Source organism: Oncorhynchus kisutch, linkage group LG13, assembly GCF_002021735.2.
Source record: "Oncorhynchus kisutch isolate 150728-3 linkage group LG13, Okis_V2, whole genome shotgun sequence".
Classification (NCBI taxonomy): Eukaryota; Metazoa; Chordata; class Actinopteri; order Salmoniformes; family Salmonidae; genus Oncorhynchus; species Oncorhynchus kisutch.
This window is the reverse complement of record NC_034186.2, coordinates 20,706,261-20,732,893: the sequence shown is the minus strand read 5'-3', so window position 1 is coordinate 20,732,893 and position 26,633 is coordinate 20,706,261. Positions and strand designations below refer to the sequence as shown.

General features: G+C 46.9%; 1 protein-coding gene across 10 annotated transcripts in view; it reads left to right on the top strand.

Moving 5' to 3' along the window:
- ptprfa (protein tyrosine phosphatase receptor type Fa) overlaps window positions 1–26,633 on the top strand; it is a 408,795-nt gene that overhangs the window by 316,291 nt on the left and 65,871 nt on the right. For 6 of the 10 annotated variants that reach the window (XM_031785716.1, XM_031785715.1, XM_031785722.1 and 3 more), the window contains 2 exons: window positions 10,160–10,186; window positions 25,944–26,061. In XM_031785716.1, coding sequence (XP_031641576.1) covers window positions 10,160–10,186; window positions 25,944–26,061 — 145 coding nt within the window. The remainder of the gene's footprint in view (window positions 1–10,159; window positions 10,187–25,943; window positions 26,062–26,633) is intronic. The other 4 variants (XM_031785723.1, XM_031785719.1, XM_031785724.1 and 1 more) reach the window with 1 other exon arrangement.

Below are 26,633 nucleotides of genomic sequence, written 5' to 3'. Positions count from 1 at the left end.
TGTGTGCTCTAGGTCAACGGTGTCTAGATGGAATTTGTATTTGTAGTCCTGGTAACTGGACCTTTTTTGGAACACAATTATTTTTGTCTCACTGAGATTTATTGACAGGGCCAAGGTCTGACATAATCTGTGCAGAAGATCTAGGTGCAGCTGTAGGCCCTCTTTGGTTGGGGACAGAAGCACCAGATCATCAGCAAACAGTAGACATTTGACTTCAGATTCTAGTAAGGTGAGACAGGGTGCTGCAGACTGTTCTGGTGCCTTCGCCAATTACTTGATATACAGTGCCTTGCGAAAGTATTCGGCCCCCTTGAACTTTGCGACCTTTTGCCACATTTCAGGCTTCAAACATAAAGATATAAAACTGTATTTTTTTGGTGAAGAATCAACAACAAGTGGGACACAATCATGAAGTGGAACGACATTTATTGGATATTTCAAACTTTTTTAACAAATCAAAAACTGAAAAATTGGGCGTGCAAAATTATTCAGCCCCTTTACTTTCAGTTCAGCAGTTCAGTGAGGATCTCTGAATGATCCAATGTTGACTTAAATTACTAATGATGATAAATACAATCCACCTGTGTGTAAGCAAGTCTCCGTATAAATGCACCTGCACTGTGATAGTCTCAGAGGTCCGTTAAAAGCGCAGAGAGCATCATGAAGAACAAGGAACACACCAGGCAGGTCCGAGATACTGTTGTGAAGAAGTTTAAAGCCGGATTTGGATACAAAAAGATTTCCCAAGCTTTAAACATCCCAAGGAGCACTGTGCAAGCGATAATATTGAAATGGAAGGAGTATCAGACCACTGCAAATCTACCAAGACCTGGCCGTCCCTCTAAACTTTCAGCTCATACAAGGAGAAGACTGATCAGAGATGCAGCCAAGAGGCCCATGATCACTCTGGATGAACTGCAGAGATCTACAGCTGAGGTGGGAGACTCTGTCCATAGGACAACAATCAGTCGTATATTGCACAAATCTGGCCTTTATGGAAGAGTGGCAAGAAGAAAGCCATTTCTTAAAGATATCCATAAAAAGTGTTGTTTAAAGTTTGCCACAAGCCACCTGGGAGACACACCAAACATGTGGAAGAAGGTGCTCTGGTCAGATGAAACCAAAATTGAACTTTTTGGCAACAATACAAAATGTTATGTTTGGCGTAAAAGCAACCCAGCCCATCACCCTGAACACACCATCCCCACTGTCAAACATGGTGGTGGCAGCATCATGGTTTGGGCCTGCTTTTCTTCAGCAGGGACAGGGAAGATGGTTAAAATTGATGGGAAGATGGATGGAGCCAAATACAGGACCATTCTGGAAGAAAACCTGATGGAGTCTGCAAAAGACCTGATACTGGGACGGAGATTTGTCTTCCAACAAGACAATGATCCAAAACATAAAGCAAAATCTACAATGGAATGGTTCAAAAATAAACATATCCAGGTGTTAGAATGGCCAAGTCAAAGTCCAGACCTGAATCCATTCGAGAATCTGTGGAAAGAACTGAAAACTGCTGTTCACAAATGCTCTCCATCCAACCTCACTGAGCTCGAGCTGTTTTGCAAGGAGGAATGGGAAAAAATTTCAGTCTCTCGATGTGCAAAACTGATAGAGACATACCCCAAGTGACTTACAGCTGTAATCGCAGCAAAAGGTGGCGCTACAAAGTATTAACTTAAGGGGGCTGAATAATTTTGCACGCCCCATTTTTTCAGTTTTTGATTTGTTAAAAAAGTTTGAAATATCCAATAAATGTCGTTCCACTTCATGATTGTGTCCCACTTGTTGTTGATTCTTCACAAAAAAATACAGTTTTATATCTTTATGTTTGAAGCCTAAAATGTGGCAAAAGGTCGCAAAATTCAAGGGGGCCGAATACTTTCGCAAGGCACTGTATATGTTGAAGAGGGTGGTGTTCAAACTGCATCCCTGTCTCAGCCCACGGCCCTGAGGAAAGAAATGTGTGTTTTTTGCCAATATTAAATGCACACTTGTTGTTTGAAATGTTATGTTGTCGTATATTTTTCCCCCAACACCACTCTCCATCAATTTGTATAGTAGACCCTCATACCAAATTGAGTCAAAAGCATTTTTTGAAATCAACAAAGCATGAGAAGACTTTGCCTTTGTTTTGCTATGATTGTTTGTCAAATAAGGTGTGCGGGGTGAATACGTTTTCTGTTGTGCGGTAATTTGGTAAAACGACAATTTGACATTTGCTCAGTACATTGTTTTCACTGTGGAAATGTACGAGTCTGCTGTTAATGATAATGCAGAGGATTTTCCCAAGGTTGCTCTTAACCCATATCCCACAGTAGTTATTGGGGTCAAATTTGTCTCCACTTTTGTGGATTGGGGTGATCAGTCCTTGGTTCCAAATATTGGGGAAGATGCCAGAGCTGAAGTAGATGTTAAAGTGTGTAAGTATAGCCATTTGGAATTCGTGATTTGTATTTTGTTAAATGTAATTGGAGGATCCAGTGGGTTCTGGAAGTTTCCCTTCTTTCTCTCTCTCTCTCTGTCTCTCTCACTCACTCACTCACTCGCACACACACTCGCACACGCACACACACACGCACACACACACGGTCTCTATCTCCCTCTCTTTCTCTGTTTTCCCTCTCTCGTTCTCTATCTTCTCTCTCTCTCCCTCTTTCTCTCTCTCCCTCTCCCTCTCTCTCTCTCTCTCTCTCTCTCTCTCTCCCTCTCCCTCTCTCTCTCTCTCTCTGTCTCTCTCTCCCTCTCCCTCTCTCTCTCTCTCTCCCTCTCTCTCTCTCTCTCTCTCTCTCTCTTATTTTTGGACACCTGAAGGATTCTAAGAGGCCCAAGTGTTGATGGCTGTGAAGCATGAGGCTTGTCTGATCAGATAAGATTGTCTTGATCTGTCAAACACTGATCTGTGTCTCCTGGAGCCCTAGAAAATGTATGCTTCAGCCGTGACAGGTCACTGTGAGAGGGAAGGGGGAGAGGGAGAGATGGAGGGAGGTAGTGGAGTAGAGAAGGGGAGAGGGAGAGATGGAGAGTGGAGGAGATCGAGAGAAGGAGGGAGGTAGTGGAGTAGAGAGGAGAGGGAGAGATGGAGAGTGGAGGAGATCGAGAGAAGGAGGGAGGTAGTGGAGTAGAGAAGGAGAGAAGGAGAGCGTGAGGGAGAGATAGTGGAGGAGAGAAAGAGGAGGGGAATTGGGGAGAGGGAGTGAGAGTCTGTCGTTGTGTGTGGGTGGTAAGGAGCGATTATCGCTAAACAAGGGCAACCTTGGTGCTTGAAGCCCACACTTTGGCATATATTTACTGCACAGAGAAAAGAGGCTCTGGACTCTCTCTCTTTCTTGTTACCTTCACAGTGCACATTGTAACGTCACAAATGGCAGTATACACATTCTTCTTGTCAAATTGCTACGACTTGAATGTCCCAGTTGTGTATTTGTTAGTTGTTAGTGACTTCTCCACGAGTGTAGTCTGCAACAATTAACTTGAATGCTATAGTGCTAGCCCAGGACCTCCACATCCAGCTTCTTCACCTGAGACCAGCCACCTGGACAGCTGATGAAACTAAAGAGTATTTCTGTCTGTAATAAAGCCCTTTTGTGGGGAAAAAAAACATATTCTGATTGTTGGCGCAGGCTCCCTAGTGGGTAGAGTTATGCCCTCCCAGGCACACCCATAGCTGCACCAGTCATGTGAAATCCATAGATTAGGGCCTAATACATTTATATCAATGGACTGACACCCTTATATGAACAGTAACTCAGTAAAATCGTTGAAATTGTTGCACGTTGCATTTCAATTTTTTGTTCAGCATACAGTAGACAGTCTTCTCGCCTTCCATTTAACCCATATCCCTAAGGTATTTCCTTAATCCTGTTCAAGCAGAGCTGCCAGGCATGCTTCGATGCGTTTCAGGCAGGCAGCTATGTGTGAAGCTAACTGGAGCAAGACATATATACTGCCTTCTGCCATCCACAACCATAGAGCTCTATTAAAACTGCTTGAGCGACCGACCACCCGTCACAAAACTAAATGTTCCGAAAAGGATTGGAGTTGCTACGCTGCTAAAGGACAGGTAATGGGACACTCTTCATTAAAAAGAGATGGAGAGGGCGAGAGAGGGTGAGAGGTAGAGAGGGAGAGAGAGGGAGAGAGAGGGAGAGAGAGGGTGAGAGAGGGAGAGAGAGGGTGAGAGAGGGAGAGAGAGAGAGCGAGGGAGAGAGGGAGAGGGAGAGAGGTTGAGGGAGAGAGGGTGAGAGGGAGGGAGAGGGAGAGAGAGGGTGAGAGGGAGAGAGAGGGCGAGAGAGAGAGGGCGAGGGGGAAAGAGAGGGAGAGAGAGGGAGAGGGCGAGAGGGAGATAGTGAGAGAGAGGGTGAGAGAGGGAGAGAGAGGGTGAGAGAGGGAGAGAGAGGGTGAGAGAGGGAGAGAGAGAGAGCGAGGGAGAGAGGGAGAGGGAGAGAGGTTGAGGGAGAGAGTGTGAGAGGGAGGGAGAGGGAGAGAGAGGGTGAGAGGGCGAGAGAGAGAGGGCGAGAGAGAGAGGGCGAGGGGGAAAGAGAGGGAGAGAGAGGGAGAGGGCGAGAGGGAGATAGTGAGAGAGAGGGTGAGAGAGGGAGAGAGGGCGAGAGGGATAGAGGGCGAGAGAGGGCGAGAGGGAGAGAGAGGGTGAGAGAGGGCGAGAGGGAGAGAGGGCGAGAGGGAGAGAGAGGGAGAGAGAGGAAGAGAGGGAGAGGGAGGGAGGGAGAGGGAGGGAGGGAGAGGGAGAGAGAGGGAGAGAGAGAGGGGCGAGAGGGAGGGAGAGAGAGGGAGAGAGGGAGAGAGGGAGAGAGAGGGCGAGAGAGGGAGAGAGAGATGGAGAGAGAGAGAGAGAGAGAGTGGGAGAGAGAGAGAGAGAGGGCGAGAGAGAGAGGGCGAGAGAGAGAGAGGGTGAGAGGGAGAGAGAGGGGGAGAGAGAGGGGGAGAGAGAGATGTAGTGGTATCAGGCACGCTGTCACAGTCAAGTGCCAGGCAGACAGTCATTTGATCACAGGAAATTATTAGATACATAGCACACAGGAAAAATTGATAGGTATGGCAATTTTATAATGAGACGGGTTCATGTCAGTGTGGGTGTTGTACTCACTGTGTTATAAGTGTCTCCTACTTAAAAGGATGTTTTCAGCTGTGGTCTCCACTTTCGCTGTTGGAATAGCAGGCACTAGACAGTCTACTGTCGTTTCCGTTTTGAAACAGAAAGGAGCTGTTATCCTCTATCCTCTAGCTGTAAGCCCATGCTGTTAGCATCAGGAGAAGGGCTCATTTATGTTTTATTCAGTGTCAGAGGCCTCTCTCTGTTTTACAAGGAATTATGAAATAAAGAAAAGTACAGGGTCAAGAAAAGGGAGATTTTCAATTTATTTAGACCTTTGCAACCGATGCCTGTCTCAGTGTTGCTATAGTATGCTGGAAGTTTCTCTGTTGCTGCTGTGGGTGAATTATAGGTTCCTCAAGCAAAATCTGCCCACATAATTCATCTTGACAAAGCATCTCTGAGGCTTTCTTTAACTGAAATAAACACCACCGTTAAATGAATAACACTAGATAAGACTGTCTCTAGAAGTCAACAAAATGCAACCTATGCCTAAGCAAATATATGTGACAAAGGAATATCTATAAATTCTTCAGTATCTATAACGAAAGCAGGCCAGTTGCTCCTTATACAGTATTCAGTACATATAGTCACTCCAAGAGGAATAAGGTACTCAATGCGACTAAGTCTATACGATCCCTGCAGGAATTGAACCCATGACCTTGGAGATGAAGGACCTTTGCTAACAGTCAATGGAGTGGTCTAGTTTCTTATTAATAGAACTGTGCAGTAGGGCAGAGTAGATTATAGCTTTAGTGTTGTCCAGAGTCCTCTAGTCCAGTAGCACTGACCTTTCTGGTGTCAGTGAGTGAGTGAGTGAGTGAGTGAGTGAGTGAGTGAGTGAGTGAGTGAGTGAGTGAGTGAGTGAGTGAGTGAGTGACTCAAGCAGTGGAGTACCCTTTGACCTGCACTGTGTGACACATACTGCATAAACACTGCTTAGTCAGAGGCTGCATCCCAAAGGGCACCATATTCCCTATATAGTGCACTTCCTTTAAAATAGAGAGCCATTTGGAGTACAGCCTCAGAGTCAGACATCCACTCACAAACACACAGCCTTGAAGCTCTATGTGGTACTCTGTGTACCGGCCTTCCAGTTCTACTCACTGACTCATTTAACACTGAGGTCAAACAGGCTAAAGGGCCTTTGATGTGTTCAGTTTGTCCCTCAGGGGCCACCGTCACACAGTCGTGACCTCACCCAAAGAAGGATGCTGAGACTGGCAGCTACTCCAAGGCTGCAAGGTAGTATAGAGTTCAGTACCGCCCCCACACCTACACCTCACATTCCCACCACCTACTCCTTTAAAAACTAGAGTCAAGACTCACAACACATTCTATCAAAGAGCTTTTCCACTCAATTCCACTCAACTTAAGTCAAATGCACACTATTTTCTCATGGTTCACTGTGTAATGAGAATGTGTCAATCTTTTCCCTTCACTCGTCTTCGGTTATTGACTCTGTGGTCAAGTGTTTTTATGGGTTGTGGAGATAATTTGTGTTATGTGATGACATAGCCTCCAGCTAAGATATTTCTGATAAACACATTTGAAGTGTTCTGTTTAGGGGGAGTACTCTCAACTACGATGTTTGCCATATCACATCTAATATCCCATTTAATATCACATGTAATGTCACATCTAATGTCACATTTAATATTACATCTAATATCACATCTAATATTACCTCTAACATCACATCGAATATTGGATCTAATATCACATCTAATGTTAGATCTAATATCACATCTAGTTTCACATGTAATATTATATCTAATATCACATCTAATATTAGATATAATATCACATCTAGTATCACATCTAATATTAGATCTAATATCACATCTAATATTACATCTAGTATCACATGTAATATTAGATCTAATATCACATCTAATATTACATCTAGTATCACATCTAATATCACATATAATAACACATCTAATATCACATCTAATATTACATCTAGTATCACATGTAATATCACATGTAATATCACATCTAATATCACATCTAATATTACATCTAGTATCACATCTAATATCACATCTAATATTACATCTAATATTACATCTAGTATCACATGTAATATCACATATAATATCACATCTAATATTATATCTAATATCACATCTAATATTACATCTAATATCACATCTAATATCACATCTAATATTGGATCTAATATCACATCTAATGTTAGATCTAATATCACATCTAGTATCACATGTAATATTAGATCTAATATCACATCTAATATTAGATATAATATCACATCTAGTATCACATCTAATATTAGATCTAATATCACATCTAATATTACATCTAGTATCACATGTAATATTAGATCTAATATCACATCTAATATCACATCTAATATTAAATCTAATATCACATCTAATATTACATTTAGTATCACATCTAATATCACATCTAATATTACATCTAGTATCACATGTAATATCACATCTAATAGCACATCTAATATTACATCTAGTATCACATCTAATATCACATCTAATATCACATCTAATATTACATCTAATATTACATCTAGTATCACATGTAATATCACATCTAATATCACATCTAATATTATATCTAATATCACATCTAATATTACATCTAATATCACATCTAATATCACATCTAATATTGGATCTAATATCACATCTAATGTTAGATCTAATATCACATCTAATATTAGATCTAATATCACATCTAATATTAGATCTAATATCACATCTAGTATCACATGTAATATTAGATCTAGTATCACATCTAATATTAGATCTAATATCACATCTAATATTACATTTAGTATCACATCTAATATCACATCTAATATTACATCTAGTATCACATGTAATATCACATCTAATATCACATCTAATATTAGATCTAATATCACATCTAATATTACATCTAGTATCACATGTAATATCACATATAATATCACATCTAATATCACATCTAATATTAAATCTAATATCACATCTAGTATCACATGTAATATCACATCTAATATCACATCTAATATTAGATCTAATATCACATCTAATATTACATCTAGTATCACATGTAATGCCACAACTAATGCTACAGAAAGTCAGTATCTCTTTCTGAGGTGTTTTTAGGATGGCACTTTCGTTTCTGGAATAGCTTATCCCATTCTATACTTTTTCTTCCGAGCTACTAAGACTGCTACTAAGGAAATAGTGTGTGATCACAAAGTACAACTGGAATATGTTACGATTATGGCTCGCTCTAAACTCCATACAGAATCCTTGTAGGTGAAGAAACACAGTACTTACTTTATGAAACAGAGACTGTTTCTCAGACTGTTTATTGTCCTTAGCATTCGCTGTGCTATGATGATGCATCTTTCCTTGATTTAGTGCATAACCTGCACTTCCAATAGGGGACTAGCACTGCACCCCTGGTCTGCCCACCCTGAAGCCCTTGTTTAAGGCTCATTTTTAAGAATCTAGAAAAAGGAGTGTGCCCCTTTGTCTTTTATTTTCCGTTAGTCAGCAAGGTCGTGGAGCAGAATACAAATGCCCTGTGTCTCTGAATCAATTATTCTGTGGTACCTGCTATGTGTTGTGAGAGTGAGAGTGAGAGTGAGAGTGAGAGAGAGAGAGAGAGAGAGAGAGAGAGAGAGAGAGAGAGAGAGAGAGAGAGAAAATCAAATCTCCATCAGCCATTACTGCCTTTACTCAGAAGAGAAATAGCCTCTACTGGCTGAGTCTGGAATGGAGGGGGCGAGCCTGGGAGGGGGCTGTAGGGTTTAAGGGGCTCTAGCCAGCTTTATTTCAAAGGGAAGTGTGAATGAAGGGAATAGGTGGTGCAGGTACCTCACGGCAAAAAATAAAAATGTAATCTCCAGACTGGCTGCTGAATAAGCAAAAGGGCTCTAACCTCTGAAGGTGAAATGTAATCTCAACTCACTGACAGGCACATTACATCAGCACAGGACAGCTAAACCACCAACCAATAGCTATGGGTGTCTATCTCTCTACTTAAGTCTCTCTGTCTCTCTCTCTGTCTCTCTCTCACTCTGTCTTTCTCTCTCTCTGTTTCTCAGTGACACACACACACACACACACACACACACACACACACACACACACACACACACACACACACACACACACACACACACACACACACACACACACACACACACAGAGAGAGATAGACACACTGACACAGACAGACAGACGCACACACACACACACTCCCCTACTTTCTTTCTCTCTAGATGATGAGAGCTTGTTATCATCAGCCCATTGAAGACCGACTTAGACTTCAGAGTTACTTCCTACACCCTATAGCTCAGAGGATTTTTCTTGTTATTTCTTATCTTCCTTTTTGTGTTGGTTCATATAATCTCATCCTGGCTTGGATGTCACCCACTATTGGCCATCTGAAATATCTGAACAAAAAGCATCAATCATACCAATGGAATAACAAGGTAGTCGATTTGTGTCTCAAAACCATGCAGGCCACTTTCTAAGAATAATGAATTTGTTGGGAACCTTTATGTTTTGTCAAGGGTTGGGATATACATATTGACATGTTTTCAGACACAGTACATGTTTGCAAGAGGCTGGAATGACGTTGCAGGTAAGTTATCGGGATTGTCTTTTGATAATTCTCTTCCCCTGATCGATAAACCCACACAGCAAGTACACCAGCAGGGATGTCCCAACCAACACAGATTGCCCCTCAGGACTAGGAGCTGTGCTCCCCTGCTCACTAGATGGGGCTGTGGAGAGCAACCACCCTCCCTCCACCCATTTACCTGTATCCATTACTGCATGTTAACCCTTTCCCTCCCCCTCTAGTTTTCTCTCCCAGTCTTCCAGTCACTAACCACCTGGAGACTGAGCATGCCGCTGTTGCAGTGCCTGTAGGATGGCCTATGGCCCTTTTCTTACCTACAGAGAAAAAAAAGTTCAATCTTTTTTTTTGTTCCATCTATGCTGTTCTGTGTTTGACTTCCTCTCTCCCTCCCTCCTGTCTGCTTCCTGTCATCAGTGGAACGTTGAGGATACCATGGACTATGTGAGTAGGAGGAGTGTGTAGTGTGTGCTGGGTGCGATGCAGTTTGAAGGTCCGTGGGCCCATGGGGAGCTCTCTCTGTTCTCTCTCCCTATCCTCTCCCAATCCCTCTCCCTTTCTCTCTGTCTGGGGACTAACACTCTCTCCTTCCCTTAACCTCAAGCAGTCAGACTCGTAGGAGCATTTGACTTTAGAAAGAAAGAGCTAGACAGGGAGCACATAGTTTGTTTGTTTGTTTTACCTTTATTTAACCAGGCAAGTCAGTTAAGAACACATTCTTATTTTCAATGACGGCCTAGGAACAGTGGGTTAACTGCCGGTTCAGGGGCAGAACGACAGATTTGTACCTTGTCAGCTCGGGGGTTTGAACTCACAACCTTCCGGTTACTATTCCAACGCTCTAACCACTAGGCATACTACACATAGTATGTGAAATAAGATTTTCCACGTCATAATAATTCATGTACTGTAACTGTAATAGGGTAAAGTGCCTCTTCTTCCTTAAAACTGTTTTCTATGATATGAGACATAACCTATACATGACCTTAACTGAGCATTATTATCATGCTATAGTTTATACATGACCTTAACTGAGCAGTATTGTCATGCTACAGTTTATCTCATAAGTTCTCTCGCTATAGCCTAGTCCTATTCATGTCTTCCTTCCGCTCCACTCTCTTCCCTCTGAGGCCATTTTCACTACACCTCTATTTCTACTCTCTGTTTTCACTATCTACAGTATCTTTTTCTAGCTAGATCTTAATTTACACATACAGATAACTGCCAAAATAAAGGAAACACGGGTAAATGAGGGATATAAAGTATATTGAAAGCAGGTTCTTCCATACAGGTGTCGTTCCTGAGCAGTTCCTAAGCAATTAACATCCTATCATGCTTAGGGTCGTGTATAAAAATGCTGGGCAGGCCCAGATGCCAATTATTTAGGCTACCATGGCTATGCCCCGATAGGATGACAATGCCCCCATTCGCAGGGCACGAGTGGTCACTGAATGGTTTGATGAGCATGAAAATGATGTAAACCATTCCCTGGCCATCTTAGACACTAGATCTCAACCCAATTGAACACATATGGGAGATTCTGGAGCGGCTCCTGAAACACCGTTTTCCACCACCGTCAAAAAAACACCAAATTATGGAATTTCTTGTGGAATAATGGTGTTGCATCCCTCCAATAGAGTTCCAGACACTTGTAGAATCTATGCCAAGGTGCATTGAAGCTGTTCTGGCTCGTGATGCCCAACGTCCTATTCAGACACTTTATGTTGGTGTTTCCTTTATTTTGGCAGTTACCTGTAGATAGTAAAGCTTCTCCACCTTTACTCTCTGTCAGTCTGTCAGTCATCAATCAGTCAGCAACCTTCTTACAGCAGGTCCCTTTCTCGTCCAACTGAACATTTCACTCGTCACAAAACAGAAACAACATTTATTTTTAGGAATTTTCATGGAAATGTCCTTGTCTCATTTCTTCCTTAAAATGCTTCTCCTTTCCTCCTTATGCTTCTTACTTACCGAGTGTGTTGTGTGAGGAAGGTGGGTGGTGCTGGGAGTGTGGAGGGTGTTGGTGTATGGCCCAGAGTGTGGAGGGTGTTGGTATATGGCCCAGAGTGTGGAGGGTGTTGGTGTACGGACCAGAGTGTGGAGGGTGTTGGTGTACGGACCAGAGTGTGGAGGGTGTTGGTGTACGGCTCAGAGTGTGGAGGGTGTTGGTGTACGGCTCAGAGTGTGGAGGGTGTTGGTGTACGGCTCAGAGTGTGGAGGGTGTAGGTGTACGGCTTGAAGTGGGGGAGTGTGAAGGGTTTTGGGAGGGGAGTGTGTGAGAAATCTGGTTGGGGGGTGGAGCGCAGGGGGTTCTCAGGCAGAACTGTGAGTTCTAGTCCGTGTCCCAACTGCCCCCCTATTCCATTTAGTGTACTGCTTTTGAATAGAGTCCTCTGTGCCCTGGTCAAAGTAGTGCACTGTAAGGGAATAAAGTGCTATTTGGGACGCAGGCCTAGTCTGCAGCACTCCTTCAGTCACCTCTACTCTGCCTCAGCTTTGATATGAATACAGACACATTTCAATACACTTCAAGTGGGGGAACGCAGCTCCACTCAACGCTGCTGTGCTGCTGAGGTTGGTGAGAGAGTCCTGCTGAAGACATGATGCATACTGCACAATGTGTGCCATACTGTGTGTGTTTGATCATGGTTTGAACATGGGGTGTGTGAGTGTGTGTGTTTGATCATGGTTTGAACATGGGGTGTGTGAGTGTGTGTGTGTTTGATCATGGTTTGAACATGGGGTGTGTGAGTGTGTGTGTGTTTGATCATGGTTTGAACATGGGGTGTGTGAGTGTGTGTGTGTTTGATCATGGTTTGAACATGGGGTGTGTGAGTGTGTGTGTGTTTGATCATGGTTTGAACATGGGGTGTGTGAGTGTGTGTGTTTGATCATGGTTTGAACATGGGGTGTGAGAGTGTGTGTGTTTGAAGCGTTACAGCTGTAAATCCTCTTGTGTTTAGGTCCGACAGGAATAAAGGTGTCCTTATGGATTATGTGTGTGTAATTGTCTTGGACAGCCAGCCACACATAGTATTGATTTACCATACCATACCATACCTGCCACACACACACACACACACACACACACACACACACACACACACACACACACACACACACACACACACACACACACACACACACACACACACACACACACACACACACCCGCACACAGAGGCATGGGTGTTGTTATAATAGTCCTGACCTGGCCTTTGCTGTGCACTGTCAAACAGAAACCAGAAACCTTCCTGAGCTCTCTGCTGTCATTCTTGAATCACCTGAACCACACTTCCTGGCTTTTACTAAAAAGTGGATTTACATATTGAGTAACAGCTGAGATGGTGTGAGTCCTGCTGAACGTCATGCTACGTTGTGTTGTGGAATACATTTTGACTCCCGCTAATTGAGTGTGCTGTGAATTCCTGCTCTTGTATATTTCTGTTGTGTTATGGAAGATGCACACGGCCCAGTGATGCAGACTGTCGATTTGTTGGTCTGTATGTTTCTGTTGTGTTATGGAAGGTGCACACGGCCCAGTGATGCAGACTGTTGATTTGTTGGTCTGTATGTTTCTGTTGTGTTATGGAAGATGCACACGGCCCAGTGATGCAAACTGTTGATTTGTTGGTCTGTATGTTTCTGTTATGTTATGGAAGATGCACACGGCCCAGTGATGCAGACTGTTGATTTGTTGGTCTGTATGTTTCTGTTGTGTTATGGAAGATGCACACGGCCCAGTGATGCAGACTGTTGATTTGTTGGTCTGTATGTTTCTGTTGTGTTATGGAAGGTGCACACGGCCCAGTGATGCAGACTGTTGATTTGTTGGTTTGCTAGCCTTTCTTTTTGTGTTGTTTATATATTGTTGTTGGCCAATTTACTGTTTGTGCATTCATGCATACCTGCGTAAAGTGCCTGTGTTTGTGTGTGTGTGTGTGTGTGTTGGTGGATACTATCCCACTTCCTCTGTACAGAGATTCATATTCTGATACCATCCTAGAATAAACAGACAGAGGTCCCGGACTCACCTTACAGTGTCACAGGAAAATCAAACCCATCCCATCCATCCTTCACAGAAACAGAAAGTCCCCCTGGGACTGGAATGCTCTGCTCCGGAGTCTTCTGACATCATCTGTGAGAGGAAAGAAAAATGTATCAGAGTGGCAGGAGAATCTGTTCCTAATGCCAGACAGGTTCAGATGTAGGTTCTTCATTTTAGCCAGTTTGCTAAAAAAGGAATATCATTTCCTGAAGCATCAGGAAATGTGGATAATAATTCATGGACATTTGTGTAGTGGAAATTACTTTTTAAACATCAAATACAAGTACAAGTTTTAAATATCCTACATTGCAACAGGGTCACCAAATTAAGATCCTACATCTGAAGATCTGATGGTGATTGAGGGTTAGGGTGAGGGGTAGGCCTTCCTGGTGATTGAGGTGGAGGGTTAGGGTTAGGGTGAGGGGTAGGCCTTCCTGGTGATTGAGGTGGAGGGTTAGGGTTAGGGTGAGGGGTAGGCCTTCCTGGTGATTGAGGTGGAGGGTTAGGGTTAGGGTGAGGGGTAGGCCTTCCTGGTGATTGAGGTGGAGGGTTAGGGTTAGGGTGAGGAGTAGGCCTTCCTGGTGATTGAGGTGGAGGGTTAGGGTTAGGGTGAGGGGTAGGCCTTCCTGGTGATGGAGGTGGAGGATTAGGGTGAGGGGTAGGCCTTCCTGGTGATGGAGGTGGAGGGATAGGGTGAGGGGATGGCCTTCCTGGTGATGGAGGTGGAGGGATAGGGTGAGGGGTCAGCCTTCCTGGTGATGGAGGGTTAGGGTGAGGGGTCGGCCTTCCTGGTGATGGAGGTGGAGGTGGAGGGATAGGGTGAGGGGTCGGCCTTCCTGGTGATGGAGGTGGAGGGTTAGGGTGAGGGGTAGGCTTTCCTGGTGATGGAGGGTTAGGGTGAGGGGTAGGCCTTCCTGGTGATTGAGGTGGAGGGTTAGGGTGAGGGGTAGGCCTTCCTGGTGATGGAGGTGGAGGGTTAGGTTGAGGGGTAGGCCTTCCTGGTGATGGAGGTGGAGGGTTAGGGTGAGGGGTAGGCCTTCCTGGTGATGGAGGTGGAGGGTTAGGGTGAGGGGTAGGCCTTCCTGGTGATGGAGGTGGAGGGTTAGGGTGAGGGATAGGCCTTCCTGGTGATGGAGGTGGAGGGTTAGGGTGAGGGGTCGGCCTTCCTGGTGATTGAGGTGGAGGGTTAGGGTGAGGGGTCGGCCTTCCTGGTGATGGAGGTGGAGGGATAGGGTGAGGGGTAGGGCTTCCTGGTGATGGAGGGTTAGGCTGAGGGGTAGGCCTTCCTGGTGATTGAGGTGGAGGGTTAGGGTGAGGGGTCGGCCTTCCTGGTGATGGAGGTGGAGGGTTAGGGTGAGGGGTAGGCCTTCCTGGTGGTGGAGGGTTAGGGTGAGGGGTAGGCCTTCCTGGTGATGGAGGTGGAGGGATACGGTGAGGGGTAGGCCTTCCTGGTGATGGAGGTGGAGGGTTAGGGTGAGGGGTAGGCCTTCCTGGTGATGGAGGTGGGGGGTTAGGGTGAGGGGTAGGTCTTCCTGGTGATGGAGCGTTAGGGTGAGGGGTAGGCCTTCCTGGTGATGGAGGTGGAGGGTTAGGGTTAGGGTGAGGGGTAGGCCTTCCTGGTGATTGAGGTGGAGGGTTAGGGTGAGGGGTAGGCCTTCCTGGTGGTGGAGGGTTAGGGTGAGGGCTAGGCCTTCCTGGTGATGGAGGGTTAGGGTGAGGGTTAGGCCTTCCTGGTGATGGAGGTGGAGGGTTAGGGTGAGGGTTAGGCCTTCCTGGTGATCGAGGTGGAGGGTTAGGTTGAGGGGTAGGCCTTCCTGGTGATGGAGGGTTAGGCCTTCCTGGTGATGGAGGGTTAGGCCTTCCTGGTGATCGAGGTGGAGGGTTAGGGTGAGGGTTAGGCCTTCCTGGTGATTGAGGTGGAGGGTGAGGGGTAGGCCTTCCTGGTGATGGAGGGTTAGGCCTTCCTGGTGATCGAGGTGGAGGGTTAGGGTGAGGGGTAGGCCTTCCTGGTGATGGAGGGATAGGGTGAAGTTTAGGCCTTCCTGGTGATCGAGGTGGAGGGTTAGGGTGAGGGTTAGGCCTTCCTGGTGATCGAGGTGGAGGGTTAGGGTCAGGGGTAGGCCTTCCTGGTGATCGAGGTGGAGGGTTAGGGTGAGGGTTAGGCCTTCCTGGTGATTGAGGTGGAGGGTGAGGGGTAGGCCTTCCTGGTGATGGAGGGTTAGGCCTTCCTGGTGATCGAGGTGGAGGGTTAGGGTGAGGGGTAGGCCTTCCTGGTGATGGAGGGATAGGGTGAAGTTTAGGCCTTCCTGGTGATCGAGGTGGAGGGTTAGGGTGAGGGTTAGGCCTTCCTGGTGATCGAGGTGGAGGGTTAGGGTCAGGGGTAGGCCTTCCTGGTGATCGAGGTGGAGGGTTAGGGTGAGGGTTAGGCCTTCCTGGTGATCAAGGTGGACGGTTAGGGTCAGGGGTAGGCCTTCCTGGTGATCGAGGTGGAGGGTTAGGCCCTCCTGGGGATTGAGGTGGACTGGTTAGTGTTAGGCCCTCCTGGTGATTGAGGTGGACTGGTTAGGTGAAGGGGACCAGAGGACTTGATCTGAAGCCTACTGGTACTGGAAGTCATGACGACTTGATTGGCTTTATTTAAACAAGCCTTGACGGAGTTCCCTTGGATGTAGAACAGAATCATTCATCATGTCTAATCTACGTCCTGAATGGCATCCTATTCCCTATATATTGCACTGCTTTTGACCAGAGCCCTATGGGCCGTATGGGTCCTGGTCAAAAGTAGTGCACTATATAGGGAATAAGGTGCCATTTGTGATGCAACCCATGTCTTAATGTTAAATGTTTAATATATTCCCTCCCATGGAATCCATCCCTACATTCCCAGAGAACCAGAGCCCCCCCCCCCACCTCCTCCACCCCCCTCTGGATTTTTAAGAGAGAGATAAGAGACTGACAGATTTTTTTTTTTTATCCAATTGAAAGAGAGAAACCACTGCAGGGCCCGAAACTTAAAAGGAAAACTGTACATTTAAAATAATGAAGCTTTTAAAATAAATGTTATAGCTTCAGATGACTCATATTTCCCTCTTACTTCTAACTCTCCAACTCCCTTACTGAAAGATGGGGTGGGGTTTGGGGGAGGGTTACATAAACCCTAAGTGAGCCATCTTTTCTCAAAATAGCCTACTACAGAGACCGCCAGCCTGCTCTGCTCAGCAGCATGTCTGTGATTAATTAGCAGGAAGGGAAGAGCTTTTTAATGAATGTCATGCAATAAAGATGTGAGAGGCTAGCCATGAAATCATGATGAAACATTTGTTTGGTCTCTGGGAATCAGAGCTGGCTTGTATGGCCATGCTAATTTCTGTGGTTGTTAGCTGCAGCTTCGTGGTCTGTCATCTCATCTCCTCTCCTCACAAGACTGGGCTGAGCTCCGTGCCCCAGGCACCTACAGGCTGGGCTGAGCTCCAGGACCCAGGCACCTACAGGCTGGGCTGAGCTCCAGGCACCTACAGGCTGGGCTGAGCTCCAGGCACCTACAGGCTGGGCTGAGCTCCAGGCCCCAGGCACCTACAGGCTGGGCTGAGCTCCAGGCACCTACAGGCTGGGCTGAGCTCCAGGCCCCAGGCACCTACAGGCTGGGCTGAGCTCCAGGCACCTACAGGCTGGGCTGAGCTCCAGGCCCCAGGCACCTACAGGCTGGGCTGAGCCCCAGGCACCTACAGGCTGGGCTGAGCTCCGTGCCCCAGGCACCTACAGGCTGGGCTGAGCCCCAGGCACCTACAGGCTGGGCTGAGCTCCAGGCCCCAGGCACCTACAGGCTGGGCTGAGCTCCAGGCCCCAGGCACCTACAGGCTGGGCTGAGCTCCGTGCCCCAGGCACCTACAGGCTGGGCTGAGCCCCAGGCACCTACAGGCTGGGCTGAGCTCCGTGCCCCAGGCACCTACAGGCTGGGCTGAGCCCCAGGCACCTACAGGCTGGGCTGAGCTCCAGGCCCCAGGCACCTACAGGCTGGGCTGAGCTCCAGGCCCCAGGCACCTACAGGCTGGGCTGAGCTCCGTGCCCCAGGCACCTACAGGCTGGGCTGAGCTCCAGGCCCCAGGCACCTATAGGCTGGGCTGAGCTCTAGGCCCCAGGCACCTACAGGCTGGGCTGAGCTCTGTGCCCCAGGCACCTACAGGCTGGGCTGAGCTCCAGGCCCCAGGCACCTATAGGCTGGGCTGAGCTCTAGGCCCCAGGCACCTACAGGCTGGGCTGAGCTCCAGGCACATACAGGCTGGGCTGAGCTCCAGGCCCCAGGCACCTACAGGCTGGGCTGAGCTCCAGGCACCTACAGGCTGGGCTGAGCTCTAGGCCCCAGGCACCTACAGGCTGGGCTGAGCTCCAGGCACCTACAGGCTGGGCTGAGCTCCAGGCCCCAGGCACCTATAGGCTGGGCTGAGCTCTAGGCCCCAGGCACCTACAGGCTGGGCTGAGCTCCAGGTACCTACAGGCTGGGCTGAGCTCCAGGCCCCAGGCACCTACAGGCTGGGCTGAGCTCCGTGCCCCAGGCACCTACAGGCTGGGCTGAGCTCCAGGCCCCAGGCACCTATAGGCTGGGCTGAGCTCCAGGCCCCAGGCACCTACAGGCTGGACTGAGCTCTAGGCCCCAGGCACCTACAGGCTGGTGCCACAGGCGGCAGGCTGGTGGAGGGATACGATGGAGGGATGGGGGATGAGTCTTCCTGGGTGTTCTCAGTTGGAAACTCCCCTCCTGTCTTTGACTTCCTCTCTTCAGTCTGAAGCGCATCCATCTATCCGGACTGTGTCCCAAATTGCACCCTATTGCCTTTATGGTGCACTACTTGTATGTCGGTGTCCTTACAGCCCTGGTAAAAAGTAGTGCACTATATAGGAAATAGGATGCCATTTGGGACATACTGCTGGTCTTTACTCTCTCCACTGCTCTCTCGCTCATCTCATCAGCCCTGCAGGAAATGGATCCCCACTCAGCCCGAGGAGAAAGAACCTCTCCAACTCTTTTATGGGCTCAAAGGCTCTGTCTCTTTAGGTGTCTTCATTTTAATTAGTTCCTTTTGAAATGGAGAGGAACATGTGCGAGGGTGTGCACTTTGATATAGATATATTTTGTGTGGTTTGTTTTGGTGTGCTTAATGGGGTTTGCCTATTATAGCCTACACTTGACAGTTGGATACAAACTGCTTTAAAGGCTGTGGTTCTGGCCAGTCAGAGAGAGAGACCGAGAACAACTCTGAACACTTTAACTGGGGGCGTATCTTCAAAAGTACCTGACTTGTGTACTGCTTTTGAACAGAGCCATATGGGACCTGGTCAAGAGAGGGACTCAGAGATCAAGACTTTATTTGGATTTTAGAATTCAACACTGTCTTTGTGTTTTTGGGCTGTATAGCATCTATATTAAAAGAGAATGTCACTATTTTGGAACTTAATATGTATCTAATTTGAGGCTCAGCAAGTAACTCGCTGCTTGGGTACATTTTTCAAAAGCAAGTGAAAATGTAAGAAAAAGGGTCTGGAACCTTCTACAACATGCCATTTACATCAAATATACATATTATGTTCCTAAATAGTGACATTCTCATGTAATATTCCCCAGTATAAAATATCAGGAAGAATTAGGAGATCAATATTTACAAAATGACTTAGACACAGTAGTACTGAGACACTGTACTGAGACATGGTGGTACTGAGACACGGTGGTACTGAGACACTGTACTGAGACATGGTGGTACTGAGACATGGTGGTACTGAGACACGGTGGTACTGAGACACTGTGGTACTGAGACACGGTGGTACTGAGACACGGTAGTACCGAGACACTGTGCTGAGACATGGTGGTACTAAGACACGGTGGTACTGAGACACTGTACTGAGACACAGTAGTACTGAGACACTGTACTGAGACATGGTGGTACTGAGACACGGTGGTACTGAGACACGGTGGTACTGAGACACGGTGGTACTGAGACACGGTAGTACAGAGACACTGTGCTGAGACATGCTGGTACTAAGACACGGTGGTACTGAGACACTGTACTGAGACACAGTAGTACTGAGACACTGTACTGAGACATGGTGGTACTGAGACACTGTACTGAGACACTGTACTGAGACACAGTAGTACTGAGACACTGTACTGAGACACTGTACTGAGACACAGTAGTACTGAGACACTGTACTGAGACATGGTAGTACTGAGACACTGTACTGAGACACTGTACTGAGACACTGTACTGAGACACAGTAGTACTGAGACACTGTACTGAGACACGGTCGTACTGAGACACTGTACTAAGACACTGTACTGAGACACAGTAGTACTGAGACACTGTACTAAGACACTGTACTGAGACACAGTAGTACTGAGACACTGTACTGAGACATGGTGGAACTGAGACACGGTGGTACTGAGACACGGTGGTACTGAGACACGGTAGTACTGAGACACGGTAGTACTGAGACACTGTGGTACTGAGACACGGTAGTACTGAGACACGGTAGTACTGAGACACGGTAGTACTGAGACACTGTACTGAGACACGGTGGTACTGAGACACGGTGGTACTGAGACACTGTACTGAGACACAGTAGTACTGAGACACTGTACTGAGACATGGTGATACTGAGACACTGTACTGAGACACAGTAGTACTGAGACACTGTACTGAGACACTGTACTGAGACACTGTACTGAGACACACTGTACTGAGACACAGTAGTACTGAGACACTGTACTGAGACATGGTGGAACTGAGACACGGTGGTACTGAGACACGGTGGTACTGAGACACGGTAGTACTGAGACACGGTAGTACTGAGACACGGTAGTACTGAGACACTGTACTGAGACACGGTGGTACTGAGACACGGTGGTACTGAGACACTGTACTGAGACACAGTAGTACTGAGACACTGTACTGAGACATGGTGGTACTGAGACACTGTACTGAGACACTGTACTGAGACACAGTAGTACTGAGACACTGTACTGAGACACTGTACTGAGACACAGTAGTACTGAGACACTGTACTGAGACATGGCGGTACTGAGACACTGTACTGAGACACTGTACTGAGACACAGTAGTACTGAGACACTGTACTGAGACACAGTAGTACTGAGACACTGTACTGAGACACAGTAGTACTGAGACACTGTACTGAGACACTGTACTGAGACACAGTAGTACTGAAACACTGTACTGAGACACGGTAGTACTGAGACACGGTAGTACTGAGACACGGTGGTACTGAGACACGGTGGTACTGAGACACGGTAGTACTGAGACACGGTAGTACTGAGACACTGTACTGAGACACGGTAGTACTGAGACACGGTAGTACTGAGACACTGTACTGAGACATGGTAGTACTGAGACACTGTACTGAGACACTGTACTGAGACACTGTACTGAGACACAGTAGTACTGAGACACTGTACTGAGACACGGTCGTACTGAGACACTTTACTAAGACACTGTACTGAGACACATTAGTACTGAGACACTGTACTGAGACATGGTGGAACTGAGACACTGTACTGAGACACTGTACTGAGACACAGTAGTACTGAGACACTGTACTGAGACACTGTACTGAGACACTGTACTGAGACACTGTACTGAGACACAGTAGTACTGAGACACTGTACTGAGACACAGTAGTACTGAGACACTGTACTGAGACATGGCGGTACTGAGACACTGTACTGAGACACTGTACTGAGACACTGTACTGAGACACGGTAGTACTGAGACACGGTGGTACTGAGACACGGTGGTACTGAGACACGGTAGTACTGAGACACGGTAGTACTGAGACACTGTACTGAGACACGGTAGTACTGAGACACGGTAGTACTGAGACACTGTACTGAGACATGGTAGTACTGAGACACTGTACTGAGACACTGTACTGAGACACTACTGAGACACAGTAGTACTGAGACACTGTACTGAGACACTGTACTGAGACACGGTCGTACTGAGACACTGTACTAAGACACTGTACTGAGACACAGTAGTACTGAGACACTGTACTGAGACATGGTGAAACTGAGACACGGTGGTACTGAGACACGGTGGTACTGAGACACAGTAGTACTGAGACACGGTAGTACTGAGACACTGTACTGAGACACGGTGGTACTGAGACACTGTACTGAGACACAGTAGTACTGAGACACGGTAGTACTGAGACACTGTACTGAGACATGGTGGTACTGAGACACTGTACTGAGACACTGTACTGAGACACAGTAGTACTGAGACACTGTACTGAGACACTGTACTGAGACACTGTACTGAGACACAGTAGTACTGAGACACTGTACTGAGACATGGCGGTACTGAGACACTGTACTGAGACACAGTAGTACTGAGACACTGTACTGAGACACAGTAGTACAGAGACACTGTACTGAGACACTGTACTGAGACACAGTAGTCCTGGACACTGTACTGAGACACTGTACTGAGACACAGTAGTACTGATACACTGTACTGAGACATGGTGGTACTGAGACACGGTGGTACTGAGACACAGTACTACTGAGACACGGTAGTACTGAGACAAGGTAGTACTGAGACATGGTAGTACTGAGACACGGTAGTACTGAGACACGGTGGTACTGTGACACGGTGGTACTGAGACACGGTAGTACTGAGACACGGTAGTACTGAGACACTGTACTGAGACACGGTAGTACTGAGACACTGTACTGAGACACGGTGGTACTGAGACACTGTACTGAGACACAGTAGTACTGAGACACGGTAGTACTGAGACACTGTACTGAGACATGGTGGTACTGAGACACTGTACTGAGACACTGTACTGAGACACAGTAGTACTGAGACACTGTACTGAGACACTGTACTGAGACACTGTACTGAGACACAGTAGTACTGAGACACTGTACTGAGACATGGCGGTACTGAGACACTGTACTGAGACACTGTACTGAGACACTGTACTGAGACACAGTAGTACTGAGACACTGTACTGAGACACTGTACTGAGACACAGTAGTACTGAGACACTGTACTGAGACACTGTACTGAGACACAGTAGTACTGATACACTGTACTGAGACATGGTGGTACTGAACACGGTGGTACTGAGACACAGTACTACTGAGACACGGTAGTACTGAGACAAGGTAGTACTGAGACATGGTAGTACTGAGACACGGTAGTACTGAGACACGGTGGTACTGTGACACGGTGGTACTGAGACACGGTAGTACTGAGACACGGTAGTACTGAGACACTGTACTGAGACACGGTAGTACTGAGACACGGTGGTACTGTGACACGGTGGTACTGCGACACGGTGGTACTGAGACACGGTGGTACTGAGACACGGTAGTACTGAGACACGGTAGTACTGTGACACGGTGGTACTGAGACACTGTACTGAGACATGGTGGTACTGAGACACGGTGGTACTGAGACACGGTGGTACTGAGACACGGTGGTACTGAGACACAGTGGTACTGAGACACGGTGGTACTGAGACACGTGGTACTGAGACACGGTAGTACTGAGACACGGTAGTACTGAGACACGGTAGTACTGAGACACGGTGGTACTGAGACACGGTAGTACTGAGACACGGTAGTACTGAGACACGGTGGTACTGAGACACGGTGGTACTGAGACACTGTACTGAGACACAGTAGTACTGAGACACTGTACTGAGACATGGTGGTACTGAGACACTGTACTGAGACACTGTACTGAGACACAGTAGTACTGAGACACTGTACTGAGACACTGTACTGAGACACTGTACTGAGACACAGTAGTACTGAGACACTGTACTGAGACATGGCGGTACTGAGACACTGTACTGAGACACTGTACTGAGACACTGTACTGAGACACAGTAGTACTGAGACACTGTACTGAGACACTGTACTGAGACACAGTAGTACTGATACACTGTACTGAGACATGGTGGTACTGAGACACGGTGGTACTGAGACACAGTACTACTGAGACACGGTAGTACTGAGACAAGGTAGTACTGAGACATGGTAGTACTGAGACACGGTAGTACTGAGACACGGTAGTACTGAGACACGGTGGTACTGTGACACGGTGGTACTGAGACACGGTAGTACTGAGACACGGTAGTACTGAGACACTGTACTGAGACACGGTAGTACTGAGACACGGTGGTACTGTGACACGGTGGTACTGCGACACGGTGGTACTGAGACACGGTGGTACTGAGACACGGTAGTACTGAGACACGGTAGTACTGTGACACGGTGGTACTGAGACACTGTACTGAGACATGGTGGTACTGAGACACGGTGGTACTGAGACACGGTGGTACTGAGACACGGTGGTACTGAGACACAGTGTTACTGAGACACGGTGGTACTGAGACACGGTAGTACTGAGACACGGTAGTACTGAGACACGGTAGTACTGAGACACGGTGGTACTGAGACACGGTGGTACTGAGACACGGTAGTACTGAGACACGGTAGTACTGAGACACGGTAGTACTGAGACACGGTGGTACTGAGACACGGTAGTACTGAGACACTGTACTGAGACACGGTAGTACTGAGACAAGGTAGTACTGAGACACTGTACTGAGACACTGTACTGAGACAAATTAGTACTGAGACACAGTACTGAGGCACAGTAAAATGAGTGAATGATACTATCCAACTCTGAAATGTCTGTTTATGACAACAACACCTTACCTTTTTACTTTTTCATTCACACAGACAATATTTATTTAATTTATTTCAAAAACCTTGTTTGGGGCAAGTTGTAAAATACAGCAATGATTCAACCAAATGTATGCACGTGAGGGACACAGACACACAGTAACTAATATTGGATATTCAGTTTTTATTTGTGTAGAACACGTACAGGGAGCATCTTGAGGCAGCAGAACTTGAGGATAGATCATCTTGAGGACAGATCATCTTGAGGACAGATCTTGTTGAGGACAGATCTTGTTGAGGACAGATCTTGTTGGGGATAGATCTTGTTAAGGGCAGAACTTGTTGGGGATAGATCTTGTTGAGGGCAGATATTGTTGGGGACAGATCTTGTTGGGGACAGATATTGTTGGGGACAGATCTTGTTGGGGACAGATCTTGTTGAGGGCAGATCTTGTTGGGGATAGATCTTGTTGAGGGCAGATATTGTTGGGGACAGATCTTGTTGGGGACAGATCTTGTTGGGGACAGATCTTGTTGGGGATAGATCTTGTTGGGGACAGATATTGTTGGGGGCAGATCTTGTTGGATATAGATCTTGTTGGGGACAGATCTTGTTGGAGACAGATATTGTTGAGGGCAGATCTTGTTGGGGACAGATCTTGTTGAGGGCATATATTGTTGGGGACAGATATTGTTAGGGACAGATATTGTTGGGGACAGATCTTGTTGAGGACAGATAATGTTGGGGACAGATATTGTTGGGGATAGATCTTGTTGAGGACAGATCTTGTTGGGGACAGATATTGTTGGGGACAGATCTAGTTGGGGACAGATATTGTTGGGGACAGATATTTTTGGGGACAGATCTAGTTGAGGACAGATATTGTTGGGGACAGATATTGTTGGGGACAGATCTAGTTGGGGACAGATATTGTTGGGGACAGATATTGTTGGGGGCAGATATTTTTGGGGACAGAAATTGTTGGGGACAGATATTGTTGGGGGCAGATATTGTTGGGGACAGAAATTGTTGGGGACAGATCTTGTTGGGGACAGATCTTGTTGGGGACAGATATTGTTGGGGACAGATCTTGTTGGGGACAGATCTTGTTGGGGACAGATCTTGTTGGGGACAGATCTTGTTGGGGACAGATATTGTTGGGGACAGATATTGTTGGGGACAGATATTGTTGGGGACAGATATTGTTGGGGGCAGATCTTTTACCCTCTCTGTAACCATTTCTCAGAAAGAACTTCAATGTCTTCGAAGTGTTTAAAATGCTACACTGATGTATGGAATGTGTGTGTGTGTGTGCACTTGAGTGCCTAACCCTCCCGGAGTGAACTCAACACAGTACAGTGGGTGAAGGCTGGGAAATTGTGTTAGCCATCATCATAGCATTAGCCTGACCCAGGCTGTTTAAATGTTCTCTCCCCTAGGAGGCTGTTATAACAGGCCTGCTCCCTGAGACCACCTACTCTGTCACCGTGGCAGCCTACACCACCAAGGGGGACGGGGCACGCAGTAAGGCCAAGGTGGTCACCACCACTGGAGCAGGTGTGTACAGCTACATGCACACATGCAAACACACACACACACACACAAACTGCGCTGACCAGCTGGCAGGTGTCTTTACTGACATTTTCAACCTCTCCCTTACCCAGTCTGTAATACCTACATGTTTCAAGCAGGCAGCCATAGTCCCTGCGCCCAAGAACGCCAAGGTAAACTGTTTAAATGACTATCGCACCGTAGCACTCACATCTGTAGCCATGAAATGCTACTGAAAGGCTGGTCATGGCTCACAACAACATCATCCCAGACACCCTGTATCTACTCCAATTCCATACCTCCCCAACAAAACCTTATTCGACGCAATCTTTATTGCACTCAACACTGCCCTCGCTCACCTGGACAAGAGGAACACCTATGTGAGAATGTTGATCATTGACTACAGCTCAGCGTTCAACACCATAGTACCCTCCAAGCACATCACTTAAGCTAAGGACCCTGGGACTGAACACAGAAATGACAGTGGTAGGCCTGGTCACCAACGGTGATGAGGCAGCCTTTATGGAGGTGGTCAGAGACCTGGCAGTAGGGTGCCAGGACAACAACCTCTCCCTCAA